Raw genomic sequence first — 27,305 nt, 5'->3', positions numbered from 1 at the left:
GGGGGGGGGGGGGGGGGGGTAAGCAGACCAGTCAAAGAGGGGATGTCTGCTGTCAGCTGGGAAGGCTTGCAACCTCTAGGTGTTTGGGCAATAAAGGAAGGTGTGTCACCCACTGGTCCCATAGGTCCCCGGGCCTCCCTGGGAAGGAAGGACACAGGAGCACAGCACCACCGAGCTCTCGAAACTCAGCTTTATTGACCAACTTCCAGTGTTTCCCTCTGGCCTGAGCTCAGCCCAGCTGTCTTTGATAGGTCTCTGAGACACAATGTCACAGGGTCTGGCATACCCCAGCTCCACCACTCCCCTCCCTGGCCATGGGGCTCCCCAGGCAGGGAGGAGGAGAGGCAGCTCAGCTGTGGTGTTGGAAAGAATGGTCAGCAGGGTCAGAGGCCATAGAAGCCATACAAGCAGCAACATGCCTGGAGTTCCCATCGCATGCCAATCCCAGATACACACACACACACACACACACACACACACACACACACACACACCCCAGAGGGCCCTTCCCTTCAAGCTCTCTGCCAGTCCACACCCATCAGCTTTTAGTGATCCCGTCCCAGCTGTTCCTCAGACCCCTATACTGTCCACAAGAAAAGAGCCTCTCCCAGATGCCACAGGGCTTTGATTTCTACACGCTAACCCCGCTACTAGCAAGAGGTGTCAGGGGAATGGAAGCTCAGACCATTACCCCTTCATCCACATTTTCACCATCCCTGCTAGGGGCATATCAAATGATAAGTTCTCCCCATCTCACAGCCAGTGACAGGCAGACCTGGAGTGGAACTACATGTCCCAAGATGCACAGCTCCATAACCACACACCACTTCCCCCAAGCACAATCTATCAGAAATGAGGCAGGGTGTGTTGCATTCTGGGACTAGTAGTCTCCAAGAGACAGCACCAAACACCCAGTGAAGAGTTTACAGGCTAAGACTACTGACGCCTCCCACCCAGACCCCACCCACCACCCAGGCCCAGCTCTATGCTCAGCACAGGTGAGGGAGAGGAATGGAGAGTCCCCTCCCAGCCCACAGAGGAGGGCGCTGTCCTGTAGGAACTGTGCATCGACTCTGGATCCCGGACATCCAGCTCAGAACACATCTGGGAAGAGAGTGGGGGTGGGTGACAGGAGAGAGGGTCAGCAGCAAGCCGTGGAGGATGGTGCCACAGAGCATGCAGACCTGGGCTGGCCCTGTGGCCTCTCCCTGAGCCCTGACGCATGGTGAAGTGGGATGGGGCACGGTCCCCTTGTAGGCCTCCCTCCTGGGGCACCCTGGCTTTATCCCACTGCTCCCGGGTTAGCCGGCCTCACCTCTGCCTAGTCCCAAGGCCTAGGGCAGGCTGAGGCAGCAAGAAGAAGGGAGGAGGAGCGGGCTCCGGTTCCGAATCTGGATGGCCCAGAGGCTCCCACCCCACCCAGCCAGCCTCCCCGGAAGACCTTATGGCCCTACCGGCCACAGCATCTTCCTCGACACACAGAGGCCTTCTTGGGGAAGGAAGAAGGGAGTCCTAGCCAGACAGCAGTGAAAGCAAGCGATGCGGCCCACGGGGAATTGCAGAGTAAGGAAGAGCAGCAGCACCAGAAGGGAAGCAACAGAGACAGTCAGAGCTCAGCACAGCACAGAAACCAGGGCAGGGTGCCCGCAGCTGGACAGGGAGAGCCGAGACTCCCCAGTGGAGCTGCCGACTCGGGCTCAGAGAACCCCAGGCCAAGTCCTCCTTCCTTGACATCATCAGCAACACAGGTTGCTGGGCACAAAAGGCCTGCCCCAAACCACTAATGCCCCTTAGAAAGCCCCCATCATATAAGAAGTGCATCCTGGCTCCTCAGGTCCTCCCACAGCTTGGGCTTCACCAGGGACCTATCAGCTCAGCAGAGCAAAGCCTGAGTCCACACCAGAGTGCAGGGGGCCTGGAGGGAAACTGTCGGGGGAGCATGGGGTTGGAGGGGCCACATCCCCCTCTGTTCTGACAGTGAGCAGGACCCAGGTCACCCAGAATTGGAGTGGGTTGAGCTTGGCGATCAGAGGATGAGGCACTGAGCGGCCTTAACCTCCATGGGGGAGCCAGGTTTGGCTGTGTCACTCCTTGCACTCTCCTGAGTCCCCCCCATGCCCGGAACTTGGTACTGGGCCTTGGGCTGCCCCTGCCGTCTTCGCTGTGTGTCCCGCCCACCTGCCGGTTTCTTCCCAGCTGCCTCCATCTCTGACAGGCTGTAGGCCATGGCAAGCTGCATGTCCTCATCCTCCTCCAAGAGGCTGCTGTCAAAAGGGCGTGAGGCAGGGGACCGCTGCACCTGTGCGCCCCCAGATCTGGAGGTGACAGCCGGTTGCTGTTCCCGACGGCTCAGCTCCAAACCCAGTGCCAGGTCGTCTGGGATACCTACAGGAGTCACAGGCACCATGAGGCCCCCTGGCCCAGGCCAGGGGAATCCTGCCAGGCTGCCTCATGCAGCACTCTGACCACTTCCAGCTCCTCTTTGGGAAATGGCATCCATGCATGTGAACACCTAGCACAGTGGTTATGAACATGGGCAGGGATTCAGTTCCAGCATGAGCTACCTACCGCCTTGGGCAAGTCATTCTACCTCCCTGAGCCTCCCTTCCCTCATCTATAAAATGGGAATCATGAGAAATCCTGCATTGCCAAACTGTCCCGATGATTAAGCAAGACAGCACAGTGTTCCCAGGGTCAGCAGGTCGGCAGGCATGAAAGGGTAGCCATGGCGACCACCCTGTACAGCAAGGAGTTGTGGTAAGAGTTCAGCTCCAGGAATCCTGCGTCCTGAGTTTCATTCCTGGATTTCCTCCTCACTAAGTAGGACAGAGCCTTGGACCTGAGGGTACTTGGGTTTATAGCCATTTAACTGTGCTGAGGCTCAGCTTCCTCAAGTGAAAACTAGGGCAAACACCAACTGCCCTGCTTTCCCCAGCTGTTTGAAGAATATAGAGGACATGGTATGCATGCAAGTGCTTTAAAAATAGTAGAGTCCTGCAAATGCACCCCACTAATGATGACAGTCATTAGCTGTGCCCTGGGAGGCTCCTCAATTCCCTGTCCTGGTCCCCATCCCCATGATCACCATCCAGAGATCCTGCAAGTCTGGCTTGTGGTTGCCATTCCCTCCCTGCTCTGAGGGAGTTGAGACTGCAGCAGTTTGAGGAGGTAGCTTTGGGGCATAGGGCTGGGGCTTCCTGCCAGGGACTGAGTGACAGGGCTGCTCCTCACCATTGATGGAGACTGACTTCAGCTGCCCGTCCTCCTCCACTTCCACCCGCTCCTGCCCGTTCTCCATGATTCTGTGGGAGACAGCACAGGTCATTCAGCGGGCATGCCTGAGTCCCACAGGCGCTCGTCCAGGCTCTGGGATGCTGCAGTGAACGGGACAGACTGGGCTCTGCCCTCAAGGGGCCGACTTTCTAGTTGTATGCAGCTCCCCCTCCACCCCGTATGGTCCCAGAAGGAGCCCTCACCTGCGCGTCGTGATGCGGTGTCCCTGGACAAAGGCGGTGGATGTAGAGACAGAGCGAAAAGCACCAGCCCCAGGACTGAAGGAGAAAGACGAGGAGGAGATTTCTGGCATTGGGACAGAGGAGGAGGAGGAGGAGGAGAGGTTGTTAGACCAGGGTTGTATGCAGCAGGCTGCAGTCACAATGGGCCAGGAACCTGTGTGCTCTCTCCATAGGCAGGGCTCCGGATGCACCAGAGAGCCTTGGAAAAGCCAGGAGCTGAGGCGAGGGGTTCCAGGATGCAGAGATGGTGAAAATGGGAAGGGACAGCACTTACCAGTGTGTCCAGGGAAGGAGGAAGAGAAGGCAAAGAAGGGGCCTGCGGGCCGGGAACCCCGGTTCTGAAGCTCTGAGAAGGGGCCCAGTTCTTCTGCAACAGTAAGCAGATTAACAATCATCTGGTGAAGAGATTTCCTCAAAAAAAATAAATAAATATGTGATTCTTTAAAGTCTAGAAACGGTGAAAATGGGAAGGGACAGCACTTACCAGTGTGTCCAGGGAAGGAGGAAGAGAAGGCAAAGAAGGGGCCTGCGGGCCGGGAACCCCGGTTCTGAAGCTCTGAGAAGGGGCCCAGTTCTTCTGCAACAGTAAGCAGATTAACAATCATCTGGTGAAGAGATTTCCTCAAAAAAAATAAATAAATATGTGAATCCTGCTTTAAAGTCTAGAAACATAAGCTGCTAATCATAAATCATAAGTCTGATTTTTTTTTCTTTTCTGCTTGAACTTATTTATAAATTGAATTCCTTTTTAATATTATAGATGAAAAGGTTCAGTAGTACATTCTGTCCACAATAAAGAATAAAGGAAGGAGGTGGGAGGGAAAGAGTGAGGGAGGACAGAGAGTTCCTTCCATATAAGAAGAGCAGTACGGTGTGATGTCAGGCCAACACAGCGACGAGTCCCGCTCTGCCATCTGCTGTATCTCTAAGCAAGTGATTTGAATGTGCCTCGGTTTTGTCATCTGCAAATGGGGATAAAATTATCTGCCTCACAGAGTTCATATTAATCATTTCAAAAAATGGTAACTGTTTTTGTTGGTGATGGCATTATCACTGTCACATGAGGCTTTGAGCCTTGCTTCATGGCTGTCACTGTGGAGGCCTAACAATGTATCATTGTTATCGTTTCATAAGACAAGTCTCTGAAGTGCCACTCCTGGGTCACGTGAGTTGAGGCCTGTGTAAGGTTCTGTCCCCGCTCTCACTGGATCCACCCCCACAACATCTTCCGTCTGTGGAATTCTGCTTCCCTCTCAGCCTCCCCCATCAGGACCTCCCAGCTGACGGAGGGCGGGCCTGCAGGGGGACGGCAAGCTAGTCAGGGGCCTCTGGAGTCCACTCACCAAAGAGCTCCGCAAAAGGGTCTCCAGTCCCGAAGAACTCCCGGAAGACCTCCTCGGGGCTGCGGAAGGTGAAGGTGAAGCCAGGCCCACTACTGCCAGCTTCCGCCCGAGATGGGCCAGTTCCTGAAGGAGAGGCAGATTGAGGAGGGGGCTTAGAGTGTACATCCTGGCCGAGCCAGGGGACCCCACCTCAGGCATGGCCAGGAGCCCCGAGAGAGCATCCATTGCGAGCAGCTGCCCTCCCCCTCTCCTCCCTGACCCACTTCCATTTGTGGGCCCCACCACTCCACCTACCTGCTCCAGTCAGCCCTTCCCGGCCATAGCGGTCATAGATCTCTCGCTTATGCTCTGGAAGAAGAGACCAGGTCATTTCCCCTGCCTCTGGGATGACGGCCTCCCCTTTTGGCCTAAGACCCTCAGAAGACTGCCCAGAGACTGACACTTGGGGGCAGCAAGGTGCAAAGGGGACAGGGGCTATAGGTTTTAGCTGCAGCTCATCTGTAAAATGGACATAACAGCACCTACCTCTGAGGGTTGTTGCAGGATTAAATGAGACAATTCATGGAAATGGCTTAACACAATGCCTGATACATAGTAAGTGTTCTGTAAATGTTAGCTCATTATGACTGTGTTATTCCTGATCAGGGCTTTGCCTACGTGTCACTTTCTCAGAGAGGCCTCTGGGACCATCGCAACATCCCTCTCACGTCCCCCTGCTACTTTCCTTAGGAATACTCTTGTCTATCTATTTATTTGGGTAATGTCAATCTTCCCTGACCAGAATGTGATAAACCCATCAGGATGAGAACAGTGCCTTCTTGTCCTCCATTGTTCCCCAGTACCCAGCAAGGGCCCAGCACCATAAACATTCAATGAATATTTTTTGAATGAATGAAAAAAGGACTTGGACTCATATTCCAGCTGTGTGATCTTGAGCAAGTTACTTCACCTCTCCCAGCCTCAGTTCCCTTGCCAGTAAAATGGGGGTGATAAATTCTGCCTCGCAGGATGACTGTGAGCACTCCTGGAGATTACACCCACCCATGCCTGGCACAGCGGCGGCTTGGCATACATGCCGGGCATCCTCTCCTTTGTCAGGAACCCTGTTGCAACTACCAGACATTGGGGAGCAGACACTGAGCTCAGAGGATTAGGGAAAGAACAAAAAGGTAGTTTGCACAGAGTAGGTGCTCATTTGAAGGAACAAGGTCCCAGAGTCCCTGTGGGAAGTGTGTGTGTGGGGGGGGGGGGGGGGGGGGTGCTTAAATGCCAGCTTGGAAAAGGCATGGCTTTAGGAAGGAATGCAATAGGGCACGAAGTGGGGGTGATGGGTGCTGCCCTGCTCTATCCCTGGCCTTACGGTCTGACAGCACTTCATATGCCTCCGCCACTTCCTTGAACTTCTTCTCAGCAAACTCTTTATTATCCGGGTTCTTGTCTGGGTGCCACTGTAGAGCCTTCCGCCGATACCTGCAGGAAGTGGGTTCAGAGGGGAGGGCCGAGGGACAAGTGCAGGCACTTCCCATCACAGAACAGAATGACCCACTTTCCCATTAGCCAGCCAATGTCCTTTCATACGTGAGCCTGTTCCACACCAGCTGCTGGGCGGCCTCCGCTGCGGTGCTTTAGCCTTTAGCGGAGGCCTATCTCTCCTCTGCAGCCAGTGCTGGGACTACTTGTAGTAACAGATGATAATGTGGGGGTGAGAAGGCCCAGCCCTCACTCTCCCTGGGGCTCCATGGGGCTGGGGTTGCAAAGGGGGGGGGGGGGAGGTACAGGTGGCCATGGAGGGTAGAGGGGCAGAGGTCCCTCCTGGTCAGTGCCTGGGCATCTTTGTCCAGCATCCTGAGAAAGCCCCCATCTAGGGGCTGGGGGGTGGGGGAGGACTGCAAGGGAGGGGAAGGGAAAGTTTACTAAAGAAGGACCCAGCTCCCAGCAGAACTTCACAGCTATGGACGTCCTCCTACTCATCGGGGGTCTCCCTCCTCCCTACAGATGTCAAGGGCCTGGTTCTGCCTCTGAAGGGCCCCCAGGTGCTGGTGGTGGGAGGTGGCGGTGGGAGAGGCTTTGCGGTGCGCAGGGGAGGCACTTACGCCTTCTTGATGTCATCTGCGGAGGCACTGGGCGGCACGTCTAGGATCTCATAGTAGGATGCCATGGCAACTTGTCAGCAGTCAGGCGGGCCTCCGCGGGCTGCAGGAGAGAAGGACGAGTCAGGCAGAAAGACCCAAGGGCGCCTCCCTGGGGCCGGAGCCCCCCAGGTGGCGGGCGGCGCTTCCAGGGGAAGCGGGGCCCACCGGGTTCTGCTCGCGGCGGTGACTAGGCTCGCTCGAGCCGCCTTATCGGCCCCCGCAGGCCGGTGCCACCGGCTATCTCGGTGCCCAGGCCCGGGGAGCCCTATCGCAGCAGCCCCCGAACTCCGCAGCCCGGCCCAGAGCCCCTAGTCTGAACCGGCACCCTGCCCGCACCTCCTCCTCCCGGAGTCCTCGGGCCCCTGCGGCGCCCCGCCCCTGCACCCCGCAGGGAACCGTCTGGCACCCGCTGCCGGGCTCGCGGCTGCTGCGTAGGACGCTCCCGGCCCAGCTGTGCGCGCAGGCATGCGTCAGCTGCACGGAAACTACTAGAGAGTCAGAGGAGGCCGGCCCGGCCGGTCACCTGGGGTGTGGGGAGGGGTGGGGGTGGGGTGGGGGTGCTGCTGCACGGGCTGCCGGGAGATGGGGGCGGAGCCGGCTATTTTGGGCTTGCACCAGGAAGACGTCATCCCCAGCTGGGCCCTGGGAGACCGTGGCGAGCTCCATCCAGGCGGACACACTTGCCAACCAACAAGCCACCTGGCCCCTGGTCCCGCTGTCGCTTTTCTCTAAACAGGCTCAATGATCGATAGTTAACTCACCCCGGAGGAAATCGCCACCTCAAGGACTCACAGATTTCCCCTTTGGGCCTAAATCTTCCCCCTTTTTCAGATTCCACCTCTAGCCCCAGGTCCTCAAAAGAGGACAGACCTGCCTCTCATAGCGTCTTGTGGCATCCTTAATCACACTTGTCAGAGTTACAAATGAGCATTTATTTGTTTATTTGATTGACATGTACTTTGCCCACTAAAATGTAAATTCCACAGGGCAGAGCTTGTGTCTTTTTTGTACTAGAGTATTAGGGCTCAAATACAGTGGTGGGGTTCAAAAACAGCCATTGGATGATTAAATAATGCACGGTTGCCAACCTCTTACAGGCAGTTTTGACACATTTGGGGAAGTAGGGTTAAAGGGTAAAAGGAAAACCAAAAAAAAAAGGAAAAGAAATCCCTGGTTTTAAGATTTTCCTTCCCAACGTGATCCTATTAAGTAGACTTCTGCCTCAAAATGAGTCCTGGGTTCAAGCTTCATGGGAGATTTAGAGAACTTTCCAGAACTGGCTCCTGCTTGATATCCACCAAGCATTAATTGCACATCTTCTCCATAGTAGATGTGGCCAGGATATAAAAAGAAGACTGTGGCCCAATCCCTGCCTCCTCAGGCCCAACTCAGTAAGATACCAGCCGTTAATACAGCCCACTGGGAAACCCCAAAGTTTTGGAAATAGATCTGGATTTGCAGCCTGGCACTACTATGTGATTTGGGGAAAACTCTAAGGACTCAATTTTCCCTCCTTAAATACAGGGAAAGTCTAGGGCTGTTTGAAAGTCAGATGAGGTGGGGTACGTAGTCAGTCGTAGTACAGTCTTCCTTGGCATCATTATTGGCCCAAGCAGCAGTGGCTATGAAGCCAGAAGAGTGTTTTGGCTTTATGACCCAGAAATGCTTCTCTGAAGAGAAGGGCTTGAGCCAGACATGGGCAAAGAGAGTGGTATTTAGAAGTGGTATTCAGAGGGAGTATTTAGAAGCTCATTTTGGCTGAATAGCTCAGCTACATCCTCAAATAAGAGAATTTTGTCCAGTTGTCCTGGCTGCCCACAGTCTGAGCCTCCTGCCTACATTTGGGGAATTCCCATTGCGTAGGTCTTGAAGGCAGCCAGGCCAGCCACCGCCTGCCAGAAAGCCCGGACACTTGCTCTCCTAGACTTCTCGGCTCCAAGGGTGCAGGCAAAAGACACAGCTCTGCCAGTGGCAAGCTCCCACTGGGATTCTGAATCTGGATCAAGTCACAGAAAAGCTGGGGCAGTTGAGAATTCATTTCTGCATTGTGATGGCAGTGGAGCCAGCAGTGGCCTCTAGTGTCCGGAGGAGAAAATGTCAGCCTCGGTGCCTGGGTGGGAGGGGGCCTCACTGCAGTGGGCAGAGGGACTGGCAAGCTGTCCTGTGCCCTGACCTTGACTGTGGTGCCGGCTGCCCACGTTCCCTTGGTGCTTACCTGTTTACAGAGGCTTGTTTGGTGGCCCTCATACTGATTTTGTGTGCTACCTGATACCTCTCTAAGTCTGTGTGTGTGTGTGTGTGTGTGTGTGTGTGTGTGCTTTTTTTAATTTGCCAGAGTTAGTTTCTGCTGTTTACAACAAAAGTCTGACTGATCTTGGTATAAGAGGAAGGAATAGGTTAGGTCACTCTAAAATCTTCCAAATCTCTTTCTTCTTACTTCTCTTATCTCCACAGACATTTTTCTAGCACCTACCATGTAAGTGGTTGTATTAAGAATAGGAATACAAAGAGGCTTAAGTTCTAGTCCCTATACTCAAGAAGATGAAAATATAGCTGGAACATAGACAAATGACAGCTGGGAGAAATTATATAAAACACATCTAGCAAACAGGATTCATCTCCTTTGTTCACAAAGAATTCCAACAAATCAATAAGAAAAGACAAGCAATGCCATTTTTTAAAAAATGGGCAAAGGGCACAGACAAGATAGTTCATAGAAGAGAAAGTACCGACTTTTATTTATTTATTTATTTTAAATATATTTTATTGATTTTTTACAGAGAGGAAGGGAGAGAGATAGAGAGCTAGAAACATCGATGAGAGAGAAACATCGATCAGCTGCCTCCTGCACATCTCCTACTGGGGATGTGCCCACAACCCAGGTACATGCCCTTGACCGGAATCGAACCTGGGACCTTTCAGTCTGCAGGCCGATGCTCTATCCACTGAGCCAAACCGGTTTCGGCAACTTTTAAACAATTGAAAAGATGCTCAATCTCATTCATAACAAGAGAATTATGAAGGAGATCTGTGACAAAATACTTTCACTTATCAGATGATTGACCAAGATTAAAAAGTTCAGTACATCATATGGGCAAGGCTGTGGGCACAGGCATTCTCATACACTGGTAGAGGGAGGGTAATTTGGTATAACTTCTAAACAGAGCAATATGGGGTATGTTAAAATTAAAGGTGCATAGCCTTTGACCACGATTGCAATTCTAATAACTTATGGTTGAATATACGTGCAAAGAAGTATACACAAGGGTTGCAGCATTCTTTTCAATAGCAAAAAAAAAAAAAAAAAAAGGAAACAACCTAAATACCCATTTAACCAGTACACTGGTTAAATAAGTGATTGAATGGAATGGAATACTAAATTGCCACCAGAAAGAATGAGGTATGTTCTAACACAGACTATCTTCTAGATTTATTGATAAGTGTGTGTGTGGGGGGGGGGGCGACAGGCATAGAACAAAGTGTATGTAGATGTGTATACACACATTGGTATGTATAGATGTCTCTGGAAGGAAACACTAACAAAAAAGTCAACAGTGGTGGCTGCCAAGAGGGGAACCAATGAAGGAAACATTTTCACTGTATAAGCTTATTTTTGTTCATCTCGTTGGTACTTTTGAACTCTGAAGCATGTGTAGATAACTGTACAGATACATACAGAATTTTTAAAAAATTGGGAAAATAGGTTATTGGCAAGAAGCTAAGCAGCCTATGCCAAGTACAAAATGAGTGATAGAGACACACGCAGTAGGGGCTGGGAGGATCTAGAGGAGGCAGAGCTCCCAGGGTTGGATGGGTTCTGAGTGACCATGACCTCAACTGGAAGGAATGACAACATTGAGACAAGCAGGGGGAGTGGCATTCCAGGAGGAGGGAATGGTGGGAATGCTGCTTTGGGGGCAGGCATGTTCTGGACACATCAGAGGCGAGAAAATAAAGGTGTTGGGTGGGATCCAAGGCTGGGAGTCTGTCTCTTGTGTCTGCCTGCAGGAGATAATTGTAGTCCAGCTTTAGAGGCATCAGGGATGAAAGCATTCCCCTTCACTGAGGGAGTCCTCAGGAGCCCGGTTGGGTCACTCCCAGCTGCCCTATGGAGGTCAGAGTTGCCACCTCCACACACGCACACCCAGTCCAACCTAGGCCTGCCAGCACCTGCCAGCAGAGTTTCTAGCTGGGAGGCCTTTCGGGTCTGAGAGGAGGTGGCCTTACAGCTGCCCAGGGTGGGCTGGCTGGTACCATGGACAGGAAGGGAGCCTGACTGCCTCTCTGGATGCCCAGCATCTTGGCAGGAGAGGCCCTCCCTGCTGGCCTCCCAAGCCCTCACCTCACCTCCTATGAGATGTTGGGGGGTAGGGAGACGACTTTTCAGAAGGCACTGACAGCCCCAAAACATGGGCCCAAAGACACCTCTGCTCTTGTTCAGCCCAGAAACTGGACCCTTGTTATCCCCCCCCCCCCACAACACATGCCTGGGCAGGGCAGAGTAAAGGGGAGTGTCACCCCCTCCCTGCCTTTGAGGCACCTGAGTCACTGTCTGGGAATTGGGCCTTGGCAGGCCCAGAAAAGTTGGTGTCTGGAGGGGGGCCTGTAACTCCTATAGGCAGGAGGGGAGGGCACCTGAAGAAGGGGAGGGCAGCAGCATAAGCTTTGGCCCAGGCTGGCCTGGGGTTTGAATCCTTACACCTTCCTTTACTGGCTGAGTAACCTTGGGCAAGCCTCAGTCTCCACATCTATAAAACAGGCATTCATTTAACACGTCTATTCAACAAATACTGAGTATCTAATATATGTTGGGCAGCATTCTGGTCCTGAGAGTAGAATAGACTCTGTTCCCATGAAGCTTCCAGCCCAGTAGGTATAACTGTATTTACCTCAGGATTAAACCAGGTAATATGGACATAGGGCCCAGTAGATGCTCAATAAATGACATGATTGCTTGGAATTTGAAGGACTCTCCGCCCAAAACCTCTCTTCCCTCCCCAAGTTTGAAACCAATCGAGAAAGACATGAGTCAAATAAAGATTTGAAAATCGGTTCTCTTAGTGAAAAAAATAAACAGCTTTGAGGATACAGCTGAGCTATTCAGCCAAAATGGGCTTCTAAATACTCCCTCTGAATTAAATAACCCCCCACCACCAGCACTACACACATGTACACACAACTTCAGGCCTCTCTCCTCCCAGGACAGAGCTTCCCGTGTGAGCTTAAATCCTCACACTGAGAATACTTGCTTTCTCTGGACAAATTACTCCAAACTAGAAGGAGGAAATTGCTATGCCGGGCACACCCATTTTCTTCTCTAACCCCCCCCCCACCACCACCACTCTGTTGCTTCCATTCCATCCTCTACTTACTACAAAGTAATTATTGGAACAAAAGTGACGGGACAGGTAATGGGTCTCTGGGAAGGCAGGAGTCACTCCATTTCCGGTGTCGCCCAAGGTGCAGGTATGTGTTTTATTAGCCTGTTTTCTCTGAGATCCATTCCTCCATCTTCCTGCCCTGCTCTGTGTCTCAAAGGCTGCACCCTCTTTTTCCTCGGCCCCTTTGCCAACTAGCTTCTGTTTAGGTTCAGCCAATGGGAGACACTGATCGAAGATTGAGGGTGGGAGGAAGGGAGAAGCCAAGGTATTTCCCTCTTTCAAATCAAGGGGCACCTCAGACAGTGGTGTGTCTCCTCCATGGCTCTGACTCTTGCCAAATGTCCCTCCCTCCTTATTCCCTCCTGGTCACTCTGGGTAGCTCTGCTGTGGCTTCAGCTCCCACCTGGTGTCCCAGTTCCAAGCCTCTGGCATTATCATCTCATCCCTTGGCCTCCAGCCCTAGGGGTGATAGCAGCTTCCTGATGTTACTCACTTTAAGGTTGGCTTCCCAGCATCCACTCCTGAGAGCAGGAGGCTGCAGGAAGGACTGCAGAGGGCAACACTGGGCACCAAATCTCGAATCTCGCTGGAGGGTTGGGGGTAGGGTGGGGTTGCTCAAGTTTCTACAGCTCCGATGGCTGAACCAACCCTCCCGCCCAGCGGGAGCTACAGAAAGTCCATATACAAAGATTTTAGGGGCAGCCATCTGGTTGGAAGTGAGGGCTGGAAGCTGTGCTGGTATAACACATGGCATTTGAAAAAAGGGTCAATTGTCTTCATCAAAAAATGGCGAGTGTTGATGGAGTTCGCAGGAGGGCAAGCCCAGCCCCTCCCCAGCCATTGTTCCGTGGTTACGGCCACAGTGCCACTGTTCTGCCTTAATGCCAGCTTCTGGTCTCTCTAAACCCAACTGCCTTCCTGAAGAAGATAACTCCCCTCTATAGGGTGAACACCAGCTATGTCAGACTGTGTCAGCTACATCAGACTCCTCTGAGGCACCACTTCAGACCCACCTGGCCTCACCAGCGCCAGTTGCAGTCTTGTGAGGCTCCGACCAACTTCACACACGTGCTGTTTAGAAGCGCCTTACCTCCTGTCCCAGGGGTTCTTTGCTGACGCTGCAGCCCAAGGGTGTGCAACCCAGAAGTTCAGGGGGGTTCATGCTTAATGGACTAGAGGTTTAACCAATGGCAGAGTGGAGTCGGTGCATCAATTCCCCCATCCTCACCACCACTCCTACCCAAGGACTGCTTCTGAGATGCCATTTATTCAGCTGCATCTGCTCTAAATTCTCCCTCCTTTCCTGCCTTACACTCTCTTCCTAGGATCACACCCATTAATGAAATCTGAAATCAGATCTGCTTTCTGGGGACCCCAGGATAAGATACCAGCCTTCCTGTCTCTCATTGGTTTTCCCCAAGAGAAAAAGACATTTGTGAGACAATAATGCCACAGCACTTTATTTAGGATAGATACAAAGGATTCCCCTAGTATTCATCCCCCTCCTCCTCTTCTCCCTCTCCCTCCACACTATCCATGCCTACCTCCTCGTAATCCTTCTCCAGGGCAGCCATATCCTCCCGGGCCTCAGAGAACTCACCCTCCTCCATGCCCTCACCCACATACCAGTGCACAAACGCCCTCTTGGCATACATCAGGTCGAACTTGTGGTCCAGACGGGCCCAAGCCTCGGCAATGGCGGTCGTGTTACTCAGCATGCACACGGCACGCTGCACCTTGGCCAGGTCACCTCCGGGCACCACAGTGGGTGGCTGGTAGTTGATGCCAACCTTGAAGCCTGTGGGGCACCAGTCCACGAATTGAATACTGCGCTTGGTCTTGATGGCAGCGATGGCAGCGTTGACATCCTTGGGCACCACGTCTCCACGGTACAGCAGGCAGCAGGCCATGTACTTGCCATGACGGGGATCACACTTCACCATCTGGTTGGCAGGCTCAAAGCAGGAATTGGTGATCTCCGCCACCGACAGCTGCTCGTGGTATGCCTTCTCTGCGGAGATGACTGGCGCATAGGTGGCCAGGGGGAAGTGGATGCGTGGGTAGGGCACCAGGTTGGTCTGGAACTCTGTCAGGTCCACGTTGAGGGCCCCATCAAAGCGCAGGGAAGCTGTGATGGAGGAGACGATCTGGCTGATGAGGCGGTTGAGGTTGGTGTAGGTGGGGCGTTCGATGTCCAGGTTGCGGCGGCAGATGTCATAGATGGCTTCGTTGTCCACCATGAAGGCGCAGTCTGAGTGCTCCAGGGTGGTGTGGGTGGTCAGGATGGAGTTGTAGGGCTCGACCACAGCTGTGGACACCTGGGGGGCTGGGTAGATGGAGAACTCCAGCTTGGATTTCTTGCCATAATCAACAGAGAGCCTCTCCATCAAGAGTGAGGTGAAGCCGGAGCCGGTGCCCCCTCCAAAGCTGTGGAAGATGAGGAACCCTTGCAGTCCTGTGCACTGGTCAGCCTAGAAAGTGAAGGCGAAGAGAATTGTGGGTGTGAAGCACAGCTGACAAATGGGAAAGAACCAGCTTGTGCTGTTTCACATTCCCCCCATGGGTCATAAAATCCTTGGAAGACTTTTTCCAAGAGCACAAAACAGGGCCTGATAAGGTCGGCCCACTCTCTCCTCCTCATCCCTCTTCCTCTCTAAAGCCTCCTGAGGTCTCTAACCAACAGCTCTCTTGAATCTGGTAACATAATCATGTTTGTCATCACCATTTGCCAGCTCTACCCATACCCGTGTCTCCCTGATTTAACTCCAGATATTTCTGGAGGGTTTCTCCAACAATCCAGGAACTTATCCCCAAAGTCAGTCACAGAGCCCTGGGCCAGCATGATTTGGATCCCTGCTTTTTATAAGGCCTCTGCCCTCACCCCTACAACTCAAGGTGATAGTCTGGGAATGCTTATGGGCCTCCATCACTTGGCCAGGCAGCCATGGACAGGTTTGCCCTGGTGGCCATGCTGCCCAGGATTGGGCCTGTTGCTGTAGAAGATAAAGAAGACATCCAGCTCCGGGCTGCAGCTATACGCTGCGTCCCCTGACCAGGATGCAGGGCCCTGATCCTGTGTGTTTAAGACTTTTCCAGGAGGCTCTCAAGGGCTGAAGCTGCCCTTCCCCTATCTGGCCTCCAAACCACAACAAGAATCCCCAGCCTTTAGCCCTTCTCTCACCAGCTTCCGAATCCGGTCCAGCACCAGGTCAATGAGCTCCTTTCCGATGGTGTAGTGGCCTCGGGCGTAGTTATTGGCAGCATCTTCCTTGCCTGTGATGAGCTGCTCTGGATGGAAAAGTTGGCGGTAGGTGCCCGTCCGAACTTCATCTGCAATGAACAGAGTTTTAGGCCCCACTCCTCTTGTAGTCTGGCTCCCAGAGCCCCAGGGTACCCAGGAGAAGTGGGATCTCTAGGCTCCAAGTCCTACCCTGGAGGAGCCCCATTCAGGTTGCTGCTATTGCCCTTGACTTTAAGTGTTCATCAAGAAAAGGAAAGGGATGTGGGGTGACATTGAAACTCTAGAGCTGAGTGACAGTGGCTCTGCAGATCTGGAGTTCTAATTGGCTGCAGTAACTGGGAACCACACACTCCAGTGCTATCCAGTTGTAGAGAAGGACTTGCTGTGGTATCCAGGACAAGGCCATGGAAGAGATGGATCATCACTCACCAATCACAGTGGGCTCCAGATCCACAAACACAGCCCGGGGCACATGTTTTCCAGCCCCAGTTTCACTAAAGAAGGTGTTGAAGGAGTCATCCCCTCCTCCGATGGTCTTGTCGCTGGGCATCTGCCCATCTGGTTGGATTCCATGTTCCAAGCAGTAGAGCTCCCAGCAGGCATTGCCAATCTGCACGCCGGCCTGGCCCACATGGACTGAGATACACTCACGCTGAGCAGACAAATGGCAGAAAACACCCTTAGCAGAGAGAAACGTATCATGCCTGGACACAATTCCTACCTTCTTGCCTTCCTTGAGTGGTTCTCCGGCTGAGGGCAAAGTTTCTTGGACTCTGCTCTCCTTGCCCCACCCCCTGTGGCTAAGCATTTACAGGTGGCATTGAGGACCAACAGGCATTGGTTCTGGGGGCTGGGCCAAACCCCTCAGGGGAAGCAGAAGATGTGGGCAGTTCTCAGCTTATGGAGTCTTGCTCAGGGACTAAGCATCTTGAGGAATGTCGAGGGGATCAAATGAGTCTGGCAGAGAACCAAAGTCAACCCACTCATGTTAGAAAGAAATTAGGGGCCACTGGTGAGGGAAGCAAGATCCAAGTGAAGTTTCAGGAGTCAAGGATACGGAAGAGGTTTATAGAAGCAGAAAGAACTCTGGATTCATGTGACAGCCAGAAATGCCAGTGAGAAAGGAAAAAGAGGGCCTGGAATCGACATGCATGTGCTATCTTTCCTCTTGGGTGTGCATGGCTCTGGAGTGGGGTGGGACTGGAAAGAAAGGTCTTCCCTACATGATTCAAGGCTGGTGGTCAAAGAACCCTTGGCCCCTGAAACAGGACTGTTGGTCTAAGAAAAGAGAAAGGTCAGTGTCCTTCCTGGGGAGTCCCATGAGAATCAAGAAGGCTTGACTTCCTTGCTTCATCAAAGATTTATTGAGCCTCTACTATGTACTGCACACTGTGCTGACACTGAGGACACATAACACCTATCACTCAGTCCCTGCCCTCAAGAAGCTCACTGTCTAAGGAAGGGAGAGTTTCATAAGTTAACAGATGTGTGACAGTATAGTCAGTGGGGTACCAGAGACGTCTCCCAGACCACTTCCCTGGGTACTACCAGAGTACTTCTCTGCTTGAGAAGTAATTTCCACAGACCTTACAAATAAAATGAGCGCATTCATCAAATTTCCCCAAATTAAGGCTTAACAATACAGAGGATGTGAAGAAATGGGAACTCTTACACTGCTAGTAGAAGCCTAAAGTGATGTATCTCAAATTAAGAAGAATCATATAATATGATACCATTTATATAACCAATACTATGCATCACTGACAGATAAATTTATATATTTACTATATAGTCTTGTAAAATGTATATATCGCAAAAATAAAGAAAGCAAAGGAAAATATTAACCAAATTTGGAATAATGGTTCTCTCTGGTAGAGATGAATGCAATTGGAAAGCGATCCTTTTTCTTCCTTTTTTTTCTTTCTTTTTTTCTTTCTTTTTTTGAGATCCTATTTCTTAAAGTGGGTAACAGGTGTTCATTAGATTATTCTTTATACCTTTTTCATATCTAAAATAGTTTGTACATTTTTTTAAAATATATTTTATTGATTTTTTTACAGAGAGGAAGGGAGAGAGATAGAGAGTTAGAAACATCGATGAGAGAGAAACATTGATCAGCTGCCTCCTGCACATCTCCTACTGGGGATGTGCCCACAACCAACGTACATGCCCTTGACCGGAATCGAACCTGGGACCTTTCAGTCCACAGGCCGACGCTCTATCCACTGAGCCAAACCGGTTTCGGCTGTACATTTTTTTAATGAGGATACTTTCTCCATAAATTTAACATGTCACTGACATTTTTATCCTATATAATAAAACCTTAATATGCAAATCGACCAACAGGTGGAATGACTGGTGGCTATGACGTGCACTGACCACCAGGGGGCAGACACTCAACACAGGAGCTGCCCCCTGGTGATCAGTGCGCTACCACAGGGGGAGCGCCACTCAGCCAGAAGTCAGGTTCACGGCTGGCTAGCACAGTGGCAGTGGTGGGAGCCTCTCCTGCCTCCGCTGCAGGTGGGCAGTAAGGAGTGAGGGGTCCCAGACTGCGAGAGCCCTGGACGCCCCGGACTGCGGGGGGGCGTGGGGGGAATTGGGCCTAAGCCGGCAGGCAGACATCCCCCGATGGGTCCCAGACTGCAAGGGGGTGCAGGCTGGGTTGAGAGACAACCTCTCTCCCCCCACAGTGCACAAATTTCATGCACCAGGCCTCTAGTATGATATAAGGGCCTTGACTTATGATTTTTAGATGACTAGGATTAATCCATAAATCATTTGTATCCCAGCCCCATTACTTCTATACTTGCCTCGAGCAAGTCTTAGCCTCTCTGTTGATGTCCTCCATTATGACAGGAGGGCAATAATAAGAGCCCTCTCCTAGAATTTCTTTGAGGATTAAGTGAAGGAATGCATGCATGTTGCCTGCCTCATTTCATGACACATTCTAGGGTGCACCATATGTTGGGTCCCCCTACTAAACCCCTCAGCCCCTAATCACTGAGTCATAGTAAGAGAAGTTAACGAATTAATCTGGGAGGGATTTAAGAACACTGGAGTTCCGAAATCCGCAGGTCCAGAAGAGAGAGCTGACTCAGCTTCTCAGCTCACCAACCACCTGGCCAGGCCAGGGACAAATGCTGCACCTCCGAGCCTGGCCGGGCTCTGTCTACAAAGTCAGACACTGTCCTGCTCCCCTTGCTCCTTTTTCTTGACTGTGAAAATAGCACAATCTCGTACCTGTACCCAGCAGGCTTTGTCATTATGTTGATTAGGTCCCATATATTAAGCATTAATTAGTTCCACAAACTATGCTAAGTGCTTCACATACATTATCTCATTTGATCTTCACAACAGCCCCTTTGAGTAGGTATTTTTATTAACCCATTTTGCAGATGAGGAAACTGACTCTCAAAGAGGTTAAGCAACTAGTTCAAGGTCATGAGCAAAATGAGGAATATTCAAAGCAGGGACAGCCTGGCTTCAACTATGTCCTTAACTGCTCTTCTATCCTACCTGTGTGGGAGACAGGTTAAAGATATCAAATGATCCCACACCCAGACAACTCTGGGTAACTGGAAGCACCTCCCTCTCCTTCTTCCCCCTCCCCTTCCATCCTCCCCCCCTAATATGTAACTGCAGTTGGGCAAGGCTATGAGGGTGTATCCCCACAGCTGGGAGATGGGACCACAGTGAATCTGCCATGGGGCTCAGGGTGTGTAGGGCAGTGCCTACATTTTGTGCTCCAGTCCTGCTTACCCCACACTCCCTACCCCAAATTCAGAGCCCTTTAGCTGCCCTGTTCCTGAGTCCAGGCTCAGGAAACACACACACACACACACACACACACACACATCCTGGTTACCATCACCCTGTCCTTCTTCACCCCTGCACATACCCTCACATATCAGCACATTTGGGAAGGGGCACACACATCTGGAAGTCTCTTTTCCCTGTCCCTACCCCACCTACCCACACACTGTAGCCCCATGAGTACCTGACTCCCAGAGATTCCTCATACCACCCACCTGGGCCTACTGGGACCCTCACTTGCATGCTTAGTACCCCATCTCTGCTCACCATGCTGTTTGGCTGAGTGCTGACTGGGGTCGTCTGTCTGCTGCTAGATGGAAAACAGGGATGGGTTCGTGAGAGACCCACAGCCTCCGGCCTGCTATACGCTCTGGTCTGCTCTCAGGGTGGAAATGTTGTTAGAAACATCCCCGGGAGGGCAGGCCTGTTGACTTGGTTACCAGGCAGCAGGCAAGTCCTGGTCCTGGGCCCAAATAGGGGAGGGAGGTGGAGTGTAGGTGGGGCTATGACGAGTCTGTGGTGAACTAGAACAAGGAGTCCTCGGACAGGAGATCAACCTCAGGGCCTTTGGGTGGGAACTCTTTCATAGAACATAGGGAATAAGAGCTTGGTTTTAACCTCAGCTCTAGCATTTAACTTTTTTGCCTCAATTTTCTCATCTGTAGAATGGGAAGAGGGGGAATTGTGAAGATTAAACAACATAAACTTTCTAAGTGCTCAGTCCAGAATTGCTGTTGTTCTCCATGGGGAAAACAAGCTGATGAGCAGGGCTCGGGGCTATTTGTCGGAGTCTCTCCCTATTTCAGTGCAAGTTGTTGCTGGTCTCGTCTGCCCTGATTTCTCCAACGAAGGACTCGCCCTATGGCCTTAGGCAAAGTTACGAAATAAAAATGTTAATCTCTCACATTTGTATTCTGTGTTGTAGTTCTTAAGGCTGTTTCACCCCTTACCTCCTTTGAGACCCTCAACTTTGTGAGGTAGCCAATGTGGGGCCTCCATTCCCACGATGTCTTGCCCAAGGTCACATGGGGGTTAATTAGTGGTAGAATGAAGAATCTGGGAGTCAGCTCAGTGCTTCTCCGCTTTCCACATGGCAGAGTTGTCTCTGTCCCTCATCCCCGTCCTGGGTCTCTATTTTCTTCCTTCCCTTTTTCAGTTGCAGTGGTGATATTCTCTTGCATACCCCTCAACTCCCTGGCCTCCCTCTAGCTTCAGCAGCTTCGTTTGACTAAACCACAACCCTACATAATTCATTTCTTCACCAAGTCTGTGCCTGTACTGACCCAGCGAAATAGTGGAAAAAACCCAGAACCAAGCTGATGAGTCTGACTTTGAATTCATGACCTCAAATGGACCCTAATGCTGCCTGGAAACCACACAACATCTCATCTGTCATTTTTCCAAATAGCAACCATGACCTGGAATAGGAATGCCATATTTAGCAAATAAGAGAATTTTATCTAGCAACCCTATCCAGGAAGTAGTTGCTACTGTGAAATTTCAGTCACTGTGGCAATTAGTGGGGGTTATTTTGAGGGAGGGGCTTTTTCAGAGTCCTTCTCATCACAGTTTACTAGGGAGTGACCCTGAATATCAACATGGCTAACTCTGATTTGAGTTGTAGACTGAAGTATTCTCTCTCCCACCTGGACCTAAGAGGCCAAGATCCCCAGAGAGAAGACACAGTCAACCAGCACTTCAAAGGTAAGGAAGCCCAGCCTCCTACAGGGCTGATTCATGAAGCCACAGACCTCAGGAATTGTCATCCTGGGAATTATTATTCAGATGGAGGAATTCGGGGCCTACCCACTGGGCCCCAAACTCTCTTATCTAGCACTTTGTTAACCTTTTTAAAAATATGTTTTTATTGATTTCAGAGAGTGGAAGGAAGAGAGAGAGAAATATCGATGCACTGCCTCCTGCATGCCTCCTACTAGCAATCGAGCCCAAAACCTGGGCATGTGCCCTGACTGGGAATTGAACTCTGACCTACTCGTTCATGAGTTGATGCTCAACCACGGAGCCACACCAGTCGGGTTCTTGTCTAGCACTTTAACTTCTCCCAACTGGACTCCCAGTTGGGCTCAGGGTCAACCGAGATTTCACCAGCTCTAGAGAGAGGCAGGTGGGGGAAGAAGCCTTATGTAAAACGGAATAACGAGACAGATTTTTAAAGCATATTAATGTACCGAAGTTATAAAATAAGAGGCAGTCAATACTCTAATTCCTTCAACAAATATTTATTGAGTGTCCACTATGTGCCAAGCACTGTACCGGATGCCAGGGTTACAGTGGTGGACAAAAAGAGTCTGTGCTCTTAAGGAGCTGACATTTTCATGGGCAAACACATAACAAATTAAGAAGACGATCTCAGAGAGCCATTGCACATGAGAAAACAAAACCGGACAATGGCCCCAAAAGAGATGGGAGGTGGGAACTGCTGCTGCTGAGAAGGAGCGGCTCTCTAAGAAGGTGACACTGGAGCTGAGAGGGCATGACAGGGTGTTAGCCATGCGGGATCTGGATAGAGCGCTCCAGGCAGAGAAAATAGTGAGTGCAAAGGTCCATAGGTAGGAGTGAGCCCCACGTGTTCAAGGAAACAGAGTGAGGGAAGGGGAGAGCTATACAAGATGAGATCCCAGAGCTAAAGGGACTTGGAAGGAGAACAGCTTTTATGACAGGTGCAATAGGAGGGTTAAGCAAGCACCATTGCCTACTTTGTGTTTGAGAGAGATTATTACAGCTGCTGTGTGGAGACTGCATTATAGGGGTTCAAGAGTAGAAGCAGAAAACTGGTTAGGAGGCTACTGTAGGCATCCAGAAATGGGGGGTGGGGCTTGGACTAGAGTGGGGACGGTGGGTGGTGGCTGGGTTCAAAGTAGTGGGACGTGCTAATGTGTGAGCAGACCTACCCAACAGCCTTACCTGCCCCTGCCTCCACTTCTTCTTTGCTGGCAGGGTCCTGATTTGTTTAATTACTCCCCTTCCACTTGCTCAGGGAAGAGGGCTTTTCCCCAGACCTAGGAGCGAGTAGAGAGCAGTTTAAACCATTCATGGTAATTCTAGTCCCTCCTTCCGGAGATTGGTTTAGGAACGGGGCCAGTGAGCTAAAAGGGGAAGTCTGCAAGGATGCTTTAAGGAAAGGTTTTCTCCCTGATAAAAAGAGATGTGGGGGGAAACCCCCCTTTTCCTGCCGTAGGACAGTGTCAATTGGAGACATGATACTTGGAGCTGCTGCAGGCATCTTGTGATCATGAGCGAAGCTGTCACCAGCTCATTGAGGATGCCAGAGCAGAAAGCTGGAAATACTGGGTTATTGGTGACATCACTGAAGCAACCCTGGAACCGCCCTGCACTCAGAATTCTTGTGGGATAATAAATACCCTCATTGTTTAAGCTGTTGTTACTTAGGCTTTTCATTATTTGCAGCCAAAAAAAAAAAATCTAACTAATAAAAGAGGAGAAGGAGAGAGGGAAAGAGGAATGCAGGGTGATCCTAGGTTTTTAGCTTAAGCATGTGGTGGCAGGTGATATTGTTCACTCAGACTCAGAAGCCTAGGACAGAGCAGGTTTGGCAGGGAGTGGGGTGAGGGGATTGAGAGTTCTACTTTGAATGTGCTATGTTTGAGATGTCTCATGGGCTTTCAAGTGGTGATGTCAACAATGCAAAAAGTCACATGAGTCTGAAGTTCAGAGAAGTCCAAAATGGAGATACAATTTGAGAGTCATCAGCATATAGATGTTATTTCTTTTTATTCCGTTCTTTCACTATGGTTGGGGAATGTGTAGACCCTAGTTCTGTTCCTTTTGGATAACCCTACAAATGTTGTAACTTTTTATTAAGGGCATTTAAAAATACACTTACAGTAGAGATAATATAACACAACCCCATACACTCATCACCCCCCTTCAACAGTTGCTTTTTCAGGGACAAAAACAAAGAAAAGAGAGAGCCCAGACTGAGCTATGGGAACTCCCTTTAGAAATAAACCATGAAAAACTACCAAGAAGAAGTGGCCAGGACAAAAACCAGGAGAGGGGGTGTCATTGAAGCCAAGAAAGAAGTGTTTCAAGGAGGGAGGAAGGACCAACTATGTCAAACACAGCTGAGAAAGATGAAGATAGAGATGTAAACATTGGCAAGATGGAAGTCACTGGAGAACTTGGCAGATCATCTCAGTGGAGCATGGGAACCAAGCCTGCACAGAGAGTGGGGAGGAGAACAGATGTGGAGATATCCCTTTAGGAAGGTTGGCTGTGCGAAGGAAGACAGCTGGTAGGTGCTCCAGTCTGAAAAAAACAGAAGGATGTGCACTAAGGCTCCGCTCCACCTCTCCCAGAGGGAGTCAGTGGAGTCATTTGAAACTTTGAGGACCTTGTTGCTCTGCTCCAAGATGGAGGTGGAAGATTCTGGGAAAAGGTTAGAAAAGACAGAGATAACAATGGCCAAGGGGAAAAGTATAGAAATCCAAAGAGAGTGTGTTTTGCCGGACACCCATGTATGGTAGATGGACTAAGCAGTGATTCAATGGGAAGAGTGAAGTGCCTGGAATCGTCTCCTAGATTCTGTACATGCATGTGAATGTCTAGATGTTTTCAGTCTGGTAATATGGACCATTACCTGCATATCCATGCAGAGCTATGGCCCTAATTCAGAAGCATCTGTATGTATCCTGAGGATATACACACAGTCATGCACAAAATGTGTGCATGCACAAAATCAGAAGTAGACTCTTCATTCCACTAGCATGCCTTGGATAATTCTCCCTGCACCTTTTCTTTTTCTTTTTTTTTTTTAAGGAGAGCAGGCTGATACCTTTATTGCTTTAGGGGGAGGGTTGCTCAGGAGCTCTTGGTGGGGCGGGCCCGCTTCCTCTTCACCATCAAGGGCTTCTGGCTGCGCAGGATGGCAGCCATGCGCAGATCCGGGCGGTACTTGTTCTTGCGGATCATGTGCTGGATGCTGCTCAGGGTGGCCCGGGCGTTCTTGTTGATGGTGGTGCGCACATAGGAGGTGGCAGGCTTTCGCTGGCCGGATCTCCGCTTCATGATGACCACCACCCCTTTGCCGTCGGGCGCCGGCTCCACGCCCACCGTCTTGCGGTGAATCAGCCTGTTGTAGCGAAAGGAGTTGCGGGCCTCCAGGTTATTGGGTTCGGTGCTTCTTGATCAGGAAGCTGGAGCAGTTCCGCACGATCATCCATTGCAGGTGGGCAGACATGGCGGCAGCTCCTCACGCTGCGGCAGCCGGAGACGGAAAGAGGCACCGTTTCCATGTTCCCTGCCAGAAGGCCTGCTCAGGGGTTGTTAAACTTCTTGCCACAGGGGCCAGGGTAACATAAAAGTGTAAGGTAGGCTGAGCATATGATGTTAAATGGCAACAGATACTTGTCTTGTGTCAGGAAGACACAGAATGGCGTGTACTGAGTGATTGGAGCAGCTTGTTGCCTATCATAAAGCTCCATTTGTTGCCTTATTGGTTTCCTGTTGCCGCTGTAACAAATAGCTACAAACTTACTAGCTTGAAACAACACAAAGTTACTATGTTACAGTTCTGGAGACCAGCTATCCACAATTGGTCTTATGTGGCCAAACTCAAGGTGTTGCAAGTGTTGCCGCCTTCAAAAGACTCTAGAGGAGAATCTGTTCTTTGCTTTTTCTGTCTTCTAGAAGCTGCCCACATTCCTTTACTCATGGCCCCCTTCCATCTTGAAAGCTAACAGTCACACCTGACTTTTGCTTCTGACCTCTCCTTCCCTGATTCTGACTCTCCTGCCCCACTCTTCCACTTGCAAGAACCCTTGTAAGGGCTGATCCCACCCAGAAAATCCAGAATTATCTCCACATCTCAAGATGTTTACCTTAATCACATCTGCCAAGCCTTTGCCATGTAAGATAATGTAGGCACAGGTTTGGGGATTAGGATGTGGGTCTTTTTGCAGGACTGTTATTCTGCCTACCACTGTTGCTAAATGGGAATGCAGGCCTAGTACGGCCAGACCTACCAGTTCTTTTCAATTAAACCTAGAAACCTGCATTTTTATTTTTATGTTATTGACTTTTTTCCCCCCAATTGATTTCAGAGAGAGGAAGGGAGAGGGAGAAAGAGAAACATCAATGGGCTGCCTCCTGCACGCCCCCTACTGGGGATCAAGCCTGCAACCCGGGCATGTGCCCTGACTGGGAATCAAACCCGGCAACTTCCTGGTGCATGGGATGACACTCAACTGAGCCACACTGGCTCAACTAGAAATCTGCATTTTTATATGACTGTGTAGAAAAAAGTTAACATAAAATGCCTGAGATTGCTATCCTTAGAAAGGCCTGCTTACAAGATTGGCCCTTGGCTGGCATCAGGGAACTTGGCTTTTGAAGTGTTCCAAATCAACAGTTAACTGACAATGATGGTTTGTTGTGCCTAGACTCTTAATCTAAATAATATAATTTATGCTGAACAGCTGCTTTTATTCCAGGAGTCTGGAATTGTTGTATGTGCTAGGCAAAGGTGCCTATGTGACTGACACCCAATAAAAACCTTGGGTGTTGAGTCTCTGATGGGCTTCTTTGGGCAGAAACACTGCAGAGAAATATTGCTCCATTTTTTATTCTGGAGGAAGAACACACTTTGTGAGCCCGTATGGGAGGGAGAGGGCATAGATTACTCCACACACTCCTTGTGTTTTTTCCCCCTTACAATCTGGCTGTGTATTGTCCTATGTCGCTGTAATAAACCTTAGTTGTGAGTACAATTTTATGCTGAGTCCTTCAAGTTCTTCTAGCTCAGTGGTTCTCAATCTTCCTAATGCCATGACCCTTTAATACAGTTCCTCATGTTGTGGTGACCCCCAACCATAAAATTATTTTCGTTGCTACTTCATAACTGTAATGTTGCTACTGTTATGAATCATAATGTAAAGATCTGATATGCAGGATGTATTTTCATTGTTACAAATTGAACATAATTAAAGCATTGTGATTAATCACAAAAACAATATGTAATTATATATGTGTTTTGTGATGGTCTTAGGCGACCCCTGTGAAAGGGTCGTTCGACCCCCAAAGGGGTCTCGACCCACAGGTTGGCGACCCACAGGTTGAGAAGCGCTGTTCTAGCTAATCTCCTAACATAGGGGTGGTCTTGGAAATGCCCCAACACAAAGACAATTCCTGAATTTTTTCATATTCTAAATGTCACAGGGGTTAACACTGTGAGGGCCAAACAAAACATTTCTGAAAGCAAATTTGGCCTCCAGGCTGCCAATTTGTAAATTCTGGCTTCTTAGACTTCTACCCTAATTTTAGTCCCATCTCTGAAGTGAAAAATTCATCCCACACACTCAGCACATGCCTACCATGTGCTAAGCACCTTGGTAGGAACTAGGGATACAAAGATGAATAAGATACAGTCCTTACCTTCAAGTTTGCTATGTAGTAAGATGGAAATGTACACAAATAAATGCAGCATGATGCACTACACGCACTACTACAAATGAATAAAATAAGAATCCAGATAGCTGCTTACAGTGCTTTGCCATGTCTATACACATTCCTAAATTCATCTGGTCCTCACAACCTGAAGTTATCCCACTTTTACAAATGAAGCATCTGAACCTGAAAGTCAAAGACGTTTAGGGTTTTGCCTAAGCTAAAATCTCTTTTGGTCTTCATTGTGCTGGGGTGGGGCTGCACAAGGGGGAAGAGCCAGGGAAGGTCTGCACTAGGCCCGGTGTTCTGTTATCACCAAGGTTCTTGCTCTGTAGAGACCATGACCTCATTTCCCAAAGCAGCCTCGCTCTAGGCCAGTGATGGCAAACCTATGACACGCGTGTCAGAAGTGACACGCGAACTCATTTTTTTTTGGTTGAACTCATTTTCTT

The 27,305-nt window shown here is 50.3% G+C and overlaps 2 protein-coding genes, 1 long non-coding RNA gene and 1 pseudogene across 6 annotated transcripts in view; 1 reads left to right on the top strand and 3 right to left on the bottom strand.

Annotated features, from left to right (window-relative positions):
• The window catches only part of DNAJB2 (DnaJ (Hsp40) homolog, subfamily B, member 2), an 8,335-nt gene extending 803 nt beyond the window's left edge, over positions 1-7,532 (bottom strand). The window contains exons 1-10 of one of the 4 annotated variants that reach the window (XM_005883467.2): positions 7,327-7,527; positions 6,952-7,051; positions 6,219-6,328; positions 5,153-5,206; positions 4,859-4,981; positions 4,000-4,092; positions 3,477-3,579; positions 3,232-3,302; positions 2,179-2,385; positions 173-1,104 (exon numbers count right to left, since the gene is read on the bottom strand). In XM_005883467.2, the coding sequence (XP_005883529.1) occupies positions 1,094-1,104; positions 2,179-2,385; positions 3,232-3,302; positions 3,477-3,579; positions 4,000-4,092; positions 4,859-4,981; positions 5,153-5,206; positions 6,219-6,328; positions 6,952-7,016 (837 nt within the window). In that variant the 5' untranslated portion in view covers positions 7,017-7,051; positions 7,327-7,527 and the 3' untranslated portion in view covers positions 173-1,093. Of the gene's footprint in view, positions 1-172; positions 1,105-1,932; positions 2,386-3,231; positions 3,303-3,476; positions 3,580-3,999; positions 4,093-4,858; positions 4,982-5,152; positions 5,207-6,218; positions 6,329-6,951; positions 7,052-7,326 lie in introns of those variants that run through there. The other 3 variants (XM_005883468.2, XM_005883466.2, XM_014531057.1) reach the window with 3 other exon arrangements.
• A 6,271-nt stretch (positions 7,533-13,803) lies between these two features.
• Positions 13,804-19,791, bottom strand: LOC102262047 (tubulin alpha-1D chain). Its single transcript, XM_005883463.2, has 4 exons — positions 19,696-19,791; positions 16,042-16,264; positions 15,553-15,701; positions 13,804-14,842 (listed from the first exon to the last, which is right to left on the bottom strand). The coding sequence occupies exons 1-4, from the start codon at positions 19,696-19,698 to the stop codon at positions 13,859-13,861; spliced, it is 1,359 nt and encodes a 452-aa protein (XP_005883525.1). The 5' UTR covers positions 19,699-19,791; the 3' UTR covers positions 13,804-13,858.
• Positions 19,792-20,959: 1,168 nt separating this feature from the next.
• LOC106724282 lies at positions 20,960-22,824 on the top strand. Its single transcript, XR_001360035.1, has 2 exons — positions 20,960-21,132; positions 22,628-22,824. It is a non-coding gene; the product is annotated as an uncharacterized LOC106724282 (long non-coding RNA).
• Positions 22,825-24,202: 1,378 nt separating this feature from the next.
• Positions 24,203-24,711, bottom strand: LOC102261746 (annotated as a pseudogene).
• Between the last annotated feature and the right edge of the window lie 2,594 nt (positions 24,712-27,305).

The sequence above is a fragment of the Myotis brandtii genome, unplaced genomic scaffold (genome assembly GCF_000412655.1).
Source record: "Myotis brandtii unplaced genomic scaffold, ASM41265v1 scaffold79, whole genome shotgun sequence".
Classification (NCBI taxonomy): domain Eukaryota; kingdom Metazoa; phylum Chordata; class Mammalia; order Chiroptera; family Vespertilionidae; genus Myotis; species Myotis brandtii.
This window is presented reverse-complemented; position numbering and strand designations above follow the sequence as displayed.

What these genes read in the sequence shown, in the direction of transcription:
- LOC102262047 (XM_005883463.2), bottom strand. An exon ending in TCTGGAGCCCACTGTGATTG is followed by an intron (nt 15,702 to 16,041) that starts GTGAGTGATGAT and finishes TGTTCATTGCAG; the next exon opens with ATGAAGTTCGGACGGGCACC. An exon ending in TGGACCGGATTCGGAAGCTG is followed by an intron (nt 14,843 to 15,552) that starts GTGAGAGAAGGG and finishes TTCACTTTCTAG; the next exon opens with GCTGACCAGTGCACAGGACT.